Source organism: Jaculus jaculus, chromosome 8 (genome assembly GCF_020740685.1).
Source record: "Jaculus jaculus isolate mJacJac1 chromosome 8, mJacJac1.mat.Y.cur, whole genome shotgun sequence".
NCBI lineage: Eukaryota > Metazoa > Chordata > Mammalia > Rodentia > Dipodidae > Jaculus > Jaculus jaculus.
Window position 1 is genome coordinate 81963664 of NC_059109.1, and position 13858 is coordinate 81977521.

The window sequence follows — 13858 nt, forward strand, 5'->3', positions numbered from 1 at the left end:
CTGAGAGCCTAGGACAGAAATCTGTTCTCAAACTGCAGCTCTGTTGAGGAATCCCTGGAGAAAAGAGAAAGCTGCCAGCATGCGGCCTGTGCTTGAGATCTACTCTGCTTCAGGCATACCTCTGGCCAGCCTACTGGTGAGCACTGCGACTGTGTTTTGGGCAGGGTTTCCTGACTCCAAAGATAGTTGCAGGAACCTTTCCTCTGCAGTGGAAGAGTGGGCCTGTGGTGTCCCTAGGATGGTCAGCCGAGGAAGAGCTGCTGTGCGTGCAGGAAGATGGTGCAGTACTGGTTTATGGACTTCATGGTGACTTCCGGAGACACTTCAGCATGGGCAATGTAGGGACCACCACAGTGGGTGGGGAGGAAGGATGAAACCTGTTAACCTGAATATTACTTAACCCACAGTTCCTTTTGCCAGGAGGTGCTCCAGAATCGGGTTCTAGATGCCCAGATTTTCCATACAGAATTTGGTTCTGGAGTGGCTATCCTCACAGGGGCCCATCGCTTTACCCTGAGTGCCAATGTGGGTGACCTCAAACTCCGCCGGATGCCAGAGGTGCCAGGTGAGTCCTGACACCCTTTAGAGAGCCATTCAGTACCACAGCTGTGCCTCCAGACTGGGACCAGCAGAGGCAGAAGCTGTGGGCTCTGGTCCTCTTGAGATTATCTTCTCTGTCACAGGTCTGCAGAGTGCACCCTCATGTTGGACCACATTGTGCCATGACCGAGTAACACACATTCTTCTGGCTGTGGGTCCTGAGCTTTACCTCCTGGACCATGCAACCTGCTCCACAGTGGTGAGCTCCTGACTGGGAATGAAGTTAGGGGCAAGCAGTGGGAAGACACTGAGAAAAGTCAGTCTCTCTGGTTTCCTCCCTGGCCTATCCCAGACGCCCCCTGGTCTAGCCCCAGGAGTGAGCAGCTTCCTACAGATGGCTGTTTCCTTCACCTACCGACACCTGGCACTCTTCACAGACACAGGTTACATCTGGATGGGGCCAGCCTCACTCAAGGTGTGATACTGGGACAGCAGAAGATATTAGGGGAAGATGTGTTGGGGTAGGGTCAGAGCTCTTCAACCAGTTGGATGACTGCTAGAGCAGGGCCATGACATTTGTACCCTTTCAGGAGAAGCTGTGTGAGTTCAACTGCAACATCCGGGCACCCCCAAAGCAAATGGTCTGGTGAGGATAGGGGAGTTCTTCAGGGATGGGGGTAGTATATAGACTTGCTTCCTGGGACACCTTGATTCTTCCTGTCTAATGACACACTTTGTAAGCCATTTGACTGCCCTCAGGAACTGGCAGTGCAGGGGTGAGAGGGAAGCAGCTGGGTCAGCATATGGCCAGAGGGACATAAGTGTGTGCAGGACTATCCCAAGGCAGAGGGATGGAAGCAGTGAGACATGGTTGTGTGCTTGCTTTCCTGTAAGTATCCCAGGTATGTGTTTGGTGTTGCCTAAAGGTGCAGCCGTCCTCGCAGCAAGGAGAGAGCTGTAGTGGTGGCCTGGGAGAAGCGGCTGATGGTGGTGGGTGATGCACCTGAGAGCATTCAGTATCCTTGAAGGGTTGTCCATATGGAGTTAGAGAAGAAAGGGAATGGGGTGGAGCACCTTCCCTGCCTCATCTTTCTGTGCTCTTAGAATCCTTGACTAAGTACAGGTTTGTGCTGGATGAGGACTCATACCTGGTGCCTGAGCTTGACGGGGTCCGCATCTTTTCTCGCAGCACCCACGAATTTCTGCATGAGGTCCCAGGTGAGAGCCCCACAAAGGTACCTTGTTACCAGGGCAAGTGCTTTTTGTTCCATACTACCACACTGTCTTGGGCCAATGGCCCGAAGCAGGATCTGGGTGTTGAGGTAAGGCTGAGGGTTTTCTTGTCACCTCCACCTCTGCCATCAACTCTCTCCCCCAGTGGCCAGTGAGGAGATCTTCAAAATTGCCTCAATGGCTCCAGGAGCACTGCTTTTGGAGGCCCAGAAAGAGTATGAGGTAAATCCTTCTGAGGCCCCTAGATGCTGTCCTTCCCCATCTCTTGACTGGGTAAGCCCCCTGCCCTTTCTTGAGCACCTATGGAGACAGCCAAGTGCTTCTGTTAGGATAGAGCTTGGGCTGGGGAGGACTGGCTCATGTGAACTGATGGGAAAAGGCAAGATATCTACGCTACCCCAGGCTCCAGTCAATGCTACTGTTAGGAGGTATCAAGCCTCCCCCACCCAAGCAATGTGGGCAACTCAAGTGAATGAAGTAGACTGGGAGCCTGTACAACTCTTTCAAAGCAGCCTATTTGAACAATAGTCCAGAGGGATTAGGGGTCAGAGTGGGCTTGATGCTCCATCTTTGGGCCCCTCCCCACAGAAAGAAAGCCAAAAAGCGGATGAGTACCTGCGCGAGATCCAGGAGCTGGGACAGTTGACCCAGGCTGTGCAACAATGCATTGAGGCTGCAGGACACGAGCATCGGCCAGACATGCAAAAGAGTCTGCTCAGGGTTGTTGGCCTATTGAGGGTTCTTGGGGCAGGTGTACTGGGAATGGAGTGGGCAGTATAGCAAGGAGAGTTCTGTTGCCTTCTGCCTTTCTTTTCAGGCGGCCTCCTTCGGAAAGTGTTTCCTTGATAGATTTCCACCTGACAGCTTCGTACACATGTGTCAGGACCTCCGTGTGCTCAATGCTGTTCGGGACTATCACATCGGGATCCCTCTCACCTACAGCCAGTATCCTCATGCATGCTGGGAGGATGTACAGATAGACATGGTGGGGAAAGGGCTGGATATAAGGGCTAAAGGTCTTTGGCAAGCAGGGCTTACACCCACTGGATCCTTAACCAGAAAAATACAGGTATAAGCAGCTTACCATCCAGGTGCTGCTAGACAGGTACAGAAGCCCTGGGGTGTTATAGGAGGACTGGGGTGGGCAACCATTGCAACGTTGTATGAGGCCTCACAGGCTTTACTCCTAGCATACCTGTTTAAGATTTGGGAGGCCTAAGACACAAGCTGGGGCCTTCTGCCTCAACTCACCCCTTGTCCCCCTAAATCCTTTGTCTGCCAGGCTTGTTTTGCGGAGGCTTTACCCCTTGGCCATCCAGATATGCGAGTACCTGCGTCTTCCTGAAGTGCGGGGTGTCAGCAGGATCCTAGCCCACTGGGCCTGCTATAAGGCAAGGGTTTGTGGTGAGGTCTGGGGCATGGAAGTAACTTCAGACCATGAAGTGTAGGAAATACAGAACATAGAAATGAAGGGTGGGTTCTCATGGAAGTCCTGTAGGGAAAAGGAAGGGTGGATTCCCATTGAGGTCCTATGGGGGTTGGAGCAGTGAGGTATGACATTCAGGCTTGTATGACACACTAATACATACACCTTGTAGGTGCAGCAGAAAGATGTGTCAGATGAGGATGTAGCACGAGCCATTAATCAGAAGCTGGGGGACACACCTGGGGTCTCATATTCTGACATTGCTGCGCGGGCCTATGGCTGTGGCCGCACAGAATTGGCCATCAAGGTATGAGCACACAGCCCTTACCAGGTACTCTATTGTATCAAAGGCCCCATGCCATTTCTTCTCTTTCCTTCCTTTCCTCTTCATAGCTGCTGGAATATGAGCCACGATCAGGGGAACAGGTGCCGCTTCTCCTAAAGATGAAGAGGAGCAAACTAGCACTGAGCAAGGCCATTGAGAGTGGGGACACAGATTTGGGTAAGCAGGTTTGGGTGAAGGTTAGGTGGCACTGTGGGATGATAAGGTAAGTACAGCCCTAGGCTGAGAAGAGCCAAGCTAGAGGTCCTACCTCCCTTACCATTTCACAGTGTTCACAGTATTGCTACACCTCAAGAACGAACTGAACCGGGGGGACTTTTTCATGACCCTCCGGAACCAGCCCATGGCCCTGAGTTTGTACCGACAGGTGTGTGTGAGGGAAAAGGAGGGTGGGAACCTCCTGAGCCTTTGAGTTGTCCTTGCTGATTGATTCTCTGCCCATGACCCAGTTCTGTAAGCATCAAGAGCTAGAGACGCTGAAGGACCTTTACAATCAGGATGACAATCACCAGGAGTTGGGCAGTTTCCACATCCGAGCCAGCTATGCTGCAGAAGAGGTCTGAAGTCCACAGGGAGGGTGAAGCCTGGGGGTGGGAGCTATCTGCATCCTTCTCCAGGAACCTCTGCATTTGTCTTCACTATTGAGGGAGAGTCAGAACATGTGAGGCCTGGATGGGGGCTGGTCTCAGAGAAGTTAGTTGTTGTTCTAGGACACCAGAGCACTGTCCTTCGTAGATAAGGTTGATCCTGGGCACAGAGATGGGGAGAAAATTCACCTTGGGGGGAGGGTGGTGTGTTGTGAGCTTCCTTGATAGATTTCCACCTGACAGAAGTTGTGTGCACTCCCTTACCTTTGTAGCGTATTGAGGGGCGTGTAGCAGCTCTACAGACAGCAGCTGATGCTTTCTACAAGGCCAAGAATGAATTTGCAGCGAAGGTTTGACTGTCCTTTTCTTTCTCCCTTCTCTTTTGGCCTGTGCATGCGTGCATGTGTGTGTGCTTGTTCATATGTGTATGGACATATGATTCAGTACTTGCTTGCAAAGCCTGCCAGCCTGGATTCAAATCTTGCTACCCATGTAAAGCTGGATGGGCATTCTTTTGAAGTAGCAAGGGACACTGGTACCCATATGCATGTGTGCACACACACACACGTGTGCAAATAAATAATTTTTTTAAAAATTGGGCTGGAAAGATGGCTTAGCAGGACCGCACTTGCCTGCAAAGCCTAAGGACCAAGGTTTGATTCCCCAGTACCTACATAAGCCAGATGCACAAGATGGTGCACATGTCTAGTTTGCAGTCACTAGAGACCCTGGCACACCCATTCTCTCTCTGTCTATCTCTCTCAAATAAATTTTTTTGTTTTGTTTTGATTTGGTTTTTTGAGGTAGGGTTTCACTATAGGCCAGGCTGACCTGGAATTCACTATGGAGTCTCAGGGTGGCCTCGAACTCATATGGCAATCCTTCTACTTATGCTTCCCGAGTGCTGGGATTAAAGGCATGCGCCACCATGCCCGGCAAATAAAAAAAAAAAATTAAGATTGCTTGCTTATGTGTGTGGACATATGTTTGTGCAGCTGTCTGTATAATGTAGAGGCCAGAGGTTGATTTTTGGAGTCTTCCTCAATTGCTTTCCACTTTATTTATTGAAGCAAGATCTTGCACTTGAACCCAGAGCTCTCCATTTCAGGTAGTCTAGCTAGCCAACTTGCCCTGGGGATCCCTTCTCTCTGCCTCCTAAGAGATGGTATTACAGGCAGGTTGCCATGCCCACACATTGTTTATGTGGGTGCTTGGGATCTGAATGCCAGTCATCACACTTATGTGGCAATCATTTTATACATTGAGCCATCTCCCCAGCCCTTGGCCACTCTTTTCTGAGAGTATCCTGTCTTTTCCTGGTGGTCATCCCTCCTTGTCTGCCATCCCACCCTTGCCTTTTCCTGGTCCTCAGGCTACAGAGGATCAAATGAGGCTCCTACGACTGCAGCGGCGCCTAGAAGATGAGCTGGGGGGCCAGTTCCTAGATCTGTCTCTGCATGACACTGTTACCACCCTCATCCTTGGAGGCCACAACAAGCGTGCAGAGCAGTTGGCACGTGACTTTCGCATCCCTGACAAGAGGTAGGTGAAAGTGTGGGCTGTGTGGTCCTAGGACCACTTGCCTATAAGGCTGTAGCACCTCTGAGCCAGCTTCCCTGCAGGCTCTGGTGGCTGAAGCTGACATCCCTGGCAAATTTGGAAGATTGGGAAGAGCTGGAGAAGTTTTCCAAGAGCAAGAAATCACCTATTGGCTATCTGGTGAGACAAGGATTCTCCCTCAGCCCCCTGCTAATGAGGCTAGTCCTGGGCAGGGGTCTGGGGAGACTGGCCCATCCATACACTTGTTCTACTGTCCATGTTCTTAGTCCGTGCTTTCGGTACCCCTGTGAATATGGCAGAGACCCTGCATGTGTTAGGTACCCTGGAGGATGGGCTTAAGTCTGCCTGTAGATTCTAGGTGGTAGGAGAATGAGTTGCTTTCTCGAGGGAGGGCCACGGGGCCACTGTGTGCCTGAGGGAAAGTTCTGCTGAGTGCGGGGCAGAGAGGGTGCATCTGTGAGGCAGTGGAGCATATTGAGGGTGCGTGTTAACTGTGGCAGGTGCTCCAGAGGTTTGGAGGGCAGTTTTCATAATGGCAGCCATGAGTGAAAACACAGGACCTGAGAGGGCAGGGGTCAACAATACTGCTTTGGTGGTGGTGAAGCATAAAAATTGGTTTCAAGGCTGTAACAGATCTTTGGTTTGGGTTGCTTCTGCTCTAAGAACATTGAGATCACAACTATGTGCACAGGTGGGGAGGGGTCTGTACATATTGACTAGGTTATGAAATACATATGGACAAGGTACTCATTGGACTTCTACTACTGAGAGCATTCTATGTCTTCTCTCTCTTCTCCTTTTGTTCTCCTGTGAAGCCTTTTGTGGAGATCTGTGTGAAACAACACAACAAATATGAGGCCAAGAAGTATACTTCCCGTGTGGCTCCTGAGCAAAAAGTCAAGGCATTGCTGCTTGTTGGGTACGTCAAGTGAGATCCCTGTGTATGTGAGGCAACTGAGCCAGTGCACTGATAAGAGGTGGGGTTGGCTGGGCGTGGTGGCGCACTCCTTTAATCACAGCACTCGGGAGGTAGAGGTAGGAGGATCACTGTGAGTTCGAGGCCACCCTGAGACTCCGTAGTAAATTCAAGGCCAGACTGGGCTAGAGTGAAACCTACCTTGAAAAACAAAAAAAGGAGGTGGGGTTGGTGTCCTTGGGCATCTCAGACACTATCTTCCCTCCTGGTCAAATCACAGGGATGTGGCTCAGGCTGCAGACGTGGCTATTGAGCACCGGAATGAAGCTGAGCTGAGTCTTGTATTGTCCCACTGTACCGGAGCCACAGATGGGGCCACAGCTGATAAGATTCAAAGAGCCAGAGCACAAGCCCAGAAGAAGTGAAGAATCCTCATGTTAAGAGTGTTCTTCTAGAACCAGGACTTGGCAGAAAGCCTAGCTCCTACCACTGAGCAAAGCTGAGAAACTGTGGGGTTAGGGAAGCAGGGGTATCTGGTTGTAAATAAAATTAGAACACCTTAGAATGCTTGTTATATGCAGTCCAACCCCAGAGAAGTAAGCTCAAGGTGGAAACAGCTTGACACTGCAGCAGAGCACTATGGATTTGTGTTGGGCTGGAGGTAGAAGATTATCAAGGGGGCCTGTCTGCCTTCACATCACCATGGTTACTTCCTCAGGAGGTCTCTCACAGCCTCTAGAAAGTTACAGGGAGAGACAGCACAAAGCTTAAGCACTGATCCAACAAAAACCAGCATTACATACACATACACACCTGCATGCAGGCCTGACCATGCTTTAAAATGGGAGAGAAACTAGGCATTGTGGCACACACTTGTAATCCCAACACTTGGGAGGCATAGTTTAAGAGCAGCCTGGGCTGCATAGTGAGTTCTAGGCCAGCTAGGGCTACATAGCAATACCCTGCCTCAAGAAGAAAAGGCATGTTATTTATTTTTATCTGAGAGAGACAGACAAATGGACACTCTAGGTTGGATCAGGTGCATTTTTTTCTTTATTCCCATCTGATTTATTAATATAACTCATATGGTAAAACAATACTACTCTGCTTTCTTATCATGCAGGCCTAGAATGTAGACAGGCTACAACAGGGATGCTTTGTGTCTGGTCTTGATAGCTGGGGGCTGAAGTCATCTAGAGACTTGCTCATGCATGTGTCTGATTGGAACTGGTTGTTGACCAGGATCTTAGGGTTATGGACCACCACATGAACACCACAACATGGTACATGGTGTCCAAGGACGAACATCCCCAATGGTAGCCAGGTAGATCTTTGCTGCTTTTCTTAACCTAGCATTGCAAGTCCTGTGGGGTCACACCAGCCACATTCTGCTGTTAAGACAGTCTCAACAAAACTACCTCAGGGCTGGATAGAAGGCTCAGCAGTTAAGGCACTTACCTGCGAAGCCAGAGGATCCAGGTTCATTTACCCAGGATCCACATAAGCCAGATGCTTATGTGGTGGTGCATGCATCTAGAGTTCGTTTGCAGTGGCAACTCTCGCTGTCTCGCTCGTTTGCTCTGCCTCTTTCTCTCAAATAAAATGAATTTAAAAATTAAAAAAAAAAAAGAATTAAAAAAATTTTTTTTTTTTTTTCTGATTAAGGCTCAGGTTTATTCAGGCAGACACAAGCTTATATACAGAAGATAATGCCCTCGTGCCCAGGGCCATGTGGTAACTCCCCTCTATTAGGTGCTTATGCCTTATGTTAAATGATGCCTGGTGTTATTTCATCTGGGCTGCCTTCTCACCTAAGCTGTAGGATAAGAGATTAAAGACCACCTGCAGCTCCCCTGTGGCTCCCGACATCTCCCCCTTCTTTATTTATTAAAAGAAGTGACTGTGCCTGTCTTAGGTTGTCAGGGGCAGAAGGACATCCTTAGCTCCCAAGGTCAAAGAGCAGCTGCGGCTCCCAACATTTCCTTCCTTCTTTTGTACAAAAGAGGGGTGTTCAAAGGAGAAAGTGGGGGGGAGGGAGGGAATTAACATGGGATTTTTTATAATCATGGAAAATGCTAATAAAAATTAAAAAAAAAAAAAAAGAGGGGGAGACCCGCTATTCAGCGGTGGGCTTTTACCAACTGAGGGAGTATTGACCTGACTTCTTCCGTGGGCTGTCATTTTTTCATCCCACAGTCTTGGCCTTGGTACCTTTTGGGGAGGGGAGGCAGGGCCTAAAAAACCTGCCTTACCAATTTCAAGATGAAATAGTCTCACTAGTTGATACAACTATACAGGTTCTAGAAAGATTATGGCCAGTTTTTAAGAATCACAACTGACTCAGCCTATCAGCATGACACCTCCAAAGAAAGGAAAGACCCTCCAATACTGGGCATTTCCATCCCCACCCCCCCATCTTGACCCCACACTTCTTCAGCCCTGGTATCTCTCATGTCCTTTGCAAAGGTTTCCTTGTGTTTCTTCCGCTGCTCGCTGCCGCTCTCCCCTCACGTTTCCTGAGTTGCGGAGAGCGCGGTGTGAGGGGAAAATCCCGCACCTGGCTTTTCCTGCGGCTGGAGCCGAGTCTGGTGGCTTTCTGGTGCGCCGCGGCCGCGGCGGTTGGTGGAGCTGCTGGAGCCGCTTTTCCCGCCTGTGCGGGCTCTGGATGCTCTGGAACTCTTCTACTTCTCCGCTGCCACTTCAATTTCCTATACACCTCACTTTTTAGTAAAAGTGTGTATTTTGCTGAGTTTTTTTGGTCTTTTTTCCCCCCTAGGCTGCTTTGGCGTGGTACCTACGCCGCCATCTTAACCGGAAGTCTTCCTTGTGTTTCTTATTCTCAGTGAGAATAGGAGAGGAAATTGACCCAGTGGGTTTTATTATTTGTTTTGTTGTTTTTGTTTTTTTCAAGGTAGGATCTCACTGTAGCCCAGGCTGACCTGGAATTCACTAGGAATTCACTATGTAGTCTCAGGGTGGTCTCAAACTCATGGAGATCCTCCTACCTCTGTCTCCTGAGTGCTGGGATTAAAGGCTTGAGACCAGTGCTTTTAAAATGTACATAGGTTTACATACTCAAATTAACACACCACTTAACTCCTCATGTAGAATAAAATGGTAAATACTGTACACATGAAATTGTAGAAAATTTTGGTGGCACATGCCTTTGATCCCAGCATTTGGGAGGTAGAGGTAGGAGGACTGCCATGAGTTTGACGCCACCCTGATGGCTACATAGTGAATTCCAGGTCAGCCTGGGCTAGAGTGAGACCCTACCTTGAAAAACACAAAACTACCTCAAAAAAAAAGAAAGAAAGAAAAAAAGAAAGAAATTAATTTTAGAAGTGTGAGAAATAACAATGGTAGCTAAACCCAGAGATTACAATTTAATGAAAAATATATGCATGTGGACAAGCACATCGTTCATGGAAATAGTTATTTGAAAAATAAAGGTGGGTTGGTGATGTAGCTCTGTGGTTAGAGCACTTGCATAGTTTTCCTGAAGCCCAGGTTGGAGGTTCCAGTGCTGCAAAAAACAAAACAGTTATTCACTTTTTTAAAGCGAATCACTAGTCCCTCCCAATATCTTATTTTGAACATTTGTGGGTTTTTTTGTTTGTTTTTGTTTTTCTGAGGTAGGGTCTCACTCTAGCTCAAGCTGACCTGGAGTTCAGTCTTAGAGTGGTCTTGAGCTCATGGAGATCCTCCTCCTGCCACTGCCTCCTGAGTGCTGGGATTAAAGGCATACACCCCACACCCATCTTGAAAACTTGTGTTTTGTTGTTTTGAGGCAGAGTCTTACTTAAGCCCATGCTGACCTGGAACTCACTTGGTAGCCCATGCTGGTCTTGAACTCATAATGATCCTCTGACCTCAGCCTCCTGAATAATTAATACAAAAACTTTTAAACATGCACCCAAATTGAAAGAATTTTTACAGGGAACGTCTGTATACTACTTGGATTGTGTCACTGATATTTTTCTGTTTCTTACACACATATTCATTAATAAATTCACCTAGTTTTAGTGCATCTCAAAGTAAGTCACATGCTGGATGTGGTGATGCACACCTGTAATCTCAGCACTGAAGGCTCAAAAAAAAAAAAAGTTTCTGACATCAATATACCTGCCCCTAAATCAATATTCCTGCTCCTAAATACTTCAGAACACATTTAGTTAACTATATAGAGCTATTTGCAGTGCTTTTCCTCTTTTTCAGACAAAATCTATGTACAATGAAATGTAAAGACCTTAATGTGCATTTGCTTACTTTTGATCAATGTATATACATTTATAAATAAGAAAACAGGTTTAGCTGTAGTAGTAGAGTACTTGCCCAGTTTATGTGAGGCCTCAGGTTTGACTCTAGCACTAACTAAAAAATAAGTAAAGATCACAAGTAGGACTTTTATTTTCTTCCAAATTACTAGGCTGAAATTAGTGTAAAATGTCCTCTACCTTGAGCAATTGTATAAGCAGACCTATGCCTGTGATGTTTCATAGGGCCAAGTGTTACATAATGGCAAGGGTTAGGATTCAGGCTAGGATCAATCTGGAAAATTTTCTCCTAGTTTAAGATGTTAGTGGTAGCTGTAAAGTGAGTTGTGGCAGATTGCTACAAAGCTCAGAGCAAAGAGGCTGCCAGGCTTGCCTTAGATCCAGACTTCCAGCAAATGACTCTTTAGAGATAACAGTGGTCTTGACAGGGTATTAGCTCTCATTTATTTCATCTTAGTGCCTTACTTTATTCCATCATTGTTCATCTCCCTTTCCGTCGAAAGCTCCTGGGAGCAGAGGCTGCCTCTGTCTTATTCCTTCCAGTGCCCAGCGCATGATCCACACTCAGTAAGAATTGCTGAGAACAACTTGTTTCATTTACCAAACCGTGGAAAGAAGGGAACAGGACTCCTTTAATCCCACCCTCCAGTCCTGCTAGTCCAGTCCTTTGCTCATGAACCCTGACTGCACCTGTGGGATAACAGACAAGTTCTTACCTATAGGTGTGCTGCATGGGCTAGGACTAATGTAGGATGTGGCAGGAGGCTCTCATTTCAGTTCTCTTTCTTCCACGGTGATGGCAATGGTTTCTGGACACGCTGGGAGTCAAGTAGGATGGGAAGCTAAACAAGTTTCCCCATGGAAGCAGCTAAGGATAGAACTCCAGGAAGAGTCCTGTAGAAAGTGCATGCAGTTGCTTCCTGGAGTCTCTAGCATGGGTCACCCAACACCCTACCTCTCCTTGGTGTGAAGTTTTGTGTCACTCCTGTACACGCTGCATGTGCTCAGATCTCATGGGAAAAAAAGGAATTTGTATTTTCTGCATATGGTTACTTGTCAAGTTGTATGTGTCTGTCATTCTCAGCACAGCCCTGGGAGGTTCTGGGAAGGGTAAGAAGGTGCTCAGATTACCTAGCACATGGCAAGTCTGGAAATCCAGAGCTATCTAATTACTATACCCAACTGTTTTTTCAAAGTGTGATCAGATCTGGTATAGTTCCTTCACAAGGCCTCAGAGGCAACCACTTACTTTAACATTTAATTTTGTTACCAAATATTAAGTAGTATACTGCTCAGCGTGGTGGTGCACGCCTTTAATCCCAGCACTCGGAAGACAGGTAGGAGGATTGTTGTGAGTTCAAGGCTACCCTGGACTACATAGTGATTTCCAGGTCAGCCTGGGCTAGAGTGAGACCCTACCTCAACCCCCCCCCTCAAAATATATAATGTATGTGGTATAATAAACCCTTTTCATTAATGTAAATTTAAACCAAAAGTAATAACAGAAACGGGGCATAGTGGTACACGTCTTTAATCTCAGCACTTGGGAGGCAGATGTAGGAGGATTGCCATGAGTTTGAGGCCACACTGAGACGACATAGTGAGTTTCAGGTTAGCCTGGTCTAGAATGAAACCCTACCTCGAAGAAAGAAAAAACAAAACAAAATAACAGGGTAGGTTAACTGTAGATGGTGTAAAATTCAGCTGGTGGGGTTTACTCCAAGGCCTTGGGGCAACTCTCTTAGCTAATCAAGGATCTCCCTCACTCATGGTATTTTTGGAGAGGAGGGAGTGGTACCAGGGATTCATCCTACAGCCTTGCATATGCTAGGCAGACACCATTGAGCTATATCCCAAGCCCTTAACAGTATTTTTAAAAAGGGCTTTTTAATACAGTGAGTTCCAGTGCAAGGCCAGAATTTTCATTTGGTTCCTTTTCCTCTTAGTTTGCGGTTTCAGTTTGGAGTTTGCACTTCCCAGAAAACCTGCCCCCATTGGCTGGAGCCTGCACTTAAGAGCTGAGGAGGAATCTTTTGTGGTGTCTTAGGTTGGCCATTTCATTGGCCCCTCTGGGTTGGGCCTGCTAAGTGGGACCCAGAGTCGACTCAAGGAGGGATTCTCTACCGGGGAGGTCTTGAGGGAGGCGCACTGCCACCCGCATTTGCAGACCGTGGCGCTGGCTCGTATGCTCCTAACCTCACAGGTACTGGAGCAGTTATGTGCATTGGATTCGAACTCGGCGCCCCAGGTCTAGCAGCACCCAGGGTGCTCCACCTGGGAAGGTGCTGCCACCAGGCGCGCGGACAGATGGCTTTTGGGCGCCGCGAGGGACGCAGTGGCCACACATCTGGGAACCGAGCCTCCGCCACCCGGACTGTAGCAGAGCACCTGGCTCTGTGCTTCCAGCGGGCTCGGGCGAGGCAGAGCCAGCGTGCGCATCTGAAGAGCCGGGCTACTTCCCTGGGGCTCGCGGGTGCTCCCTGGATAAAAATGGCACCCTCGGAGCCAGAACCGCTGTCGGGCACGTTCTTCTTTCTCCCTGCAACTAGATGTGTTGTCCTTTAAATACTTCACAGCAGTGTGTGGAGGGGCGGGGATTAGCAAAGGGATCCACTTTGTGGTGAAAAGACGGCATCAGTGCCTCAAGGCCTCCTACTCGGTAGATAACGCTGTGCCTTGTGCCTCGTCTCAGTCTCCCCATCTGTAAACTGGGAAGAAGGCCCACGTCCAGGGGCTGGTACTGTCCAGAAGATGCCAGTGACCACTGCTCTGAGCTCAGGCTTCCGAGAGGACTGGGAGCGTCCCCAGCCGAAACAGATCGATGCTCGGAACTGCAGTCCCCGCGGCCCGCTAGCCAGGCCGAGCTGCCGGGCGCGCAAGGGCGGGGCCCCAGCGGCCGGAGACGCCCGTTCGGCGTCAGCGAACCAGTGCGGGGCTCTGAACCGCCAATGAGGACGCGCCTTACAGCCGAGGCAG

At 48.7% G+C, this 13858-nt stretch overlaps 1 protein-coding gene across 1 annotated transcript in view; it reads left to right on the top strand.

Annotated features, from left to right (window-relative positions):
• Vps16 (VPS16 core subunit of CORVET and HOPS complexes) overlaps positions 1-7167 on the top strand; it is a 36861-nt gene extending 29694 nt beyond the window's left edge. The window contains exons 3-24 of the mRNA XM_004661469.3: positions 39-136; positions 210-338; positions 421-565; positions 684-799; positions 893-1015; positions 1131-1186; positions 1467-1556; positions 1664-1758; positions 1919-1995; positions 2362-2493; positions 2591-2718; positions 2843-2878; positions 3056-3164; positions 3372-3506; positions 3593-3701; positions 3812-3909; positions 3992-4099; positions 4402-4479; positions 5502-5671; positions 5752-5848; positions 6505-6608; positions 6886-7167. Of these exons, the coding sequence (XP_004661526.1) occupies positions 39-136; positions 210-338; positions 421-565; positions 684-799; positions 893-1015; positions 1131-1186; positions 1467-1556; positions 1664-1758; positions 1919-1995; positions 2362-2493; positions 2591-2718; positions 2843-2878; positions 3056-3164; positions 3372-3506; positions 3593-3701; positions 3812-3909; positions 3992-4099; positions 4402-4479; positions 5502-5671; positions 5752-5848; positions 6505-6608; positions 6886-7030 (2378 nt within the window). The 3' untranslated portion in view covers positions 7031-7167. The remainder of the gene's footprint in view (positions 1-38; positions 137-209; positions 339-420; positions 566-683; positions 800-892; positions 1016-1130; positions 1187-1466; positions 1557-1663; positions 1759-1918; positions 1996-2361; positions 2494-2590; positions 2719-2842; positions 2879-3055; positions 3165-3371; positions 3507-3592; positions 3702-3811; positions 3910-3991; positions 4100-4401; positions 4480-5501; positions 5672-5751; positions 5849-6504; positions 6609-6885) is intronic.
• The last annotated feature ends 6691 nt before the right edge of the window (positions 7168-13858 follow it).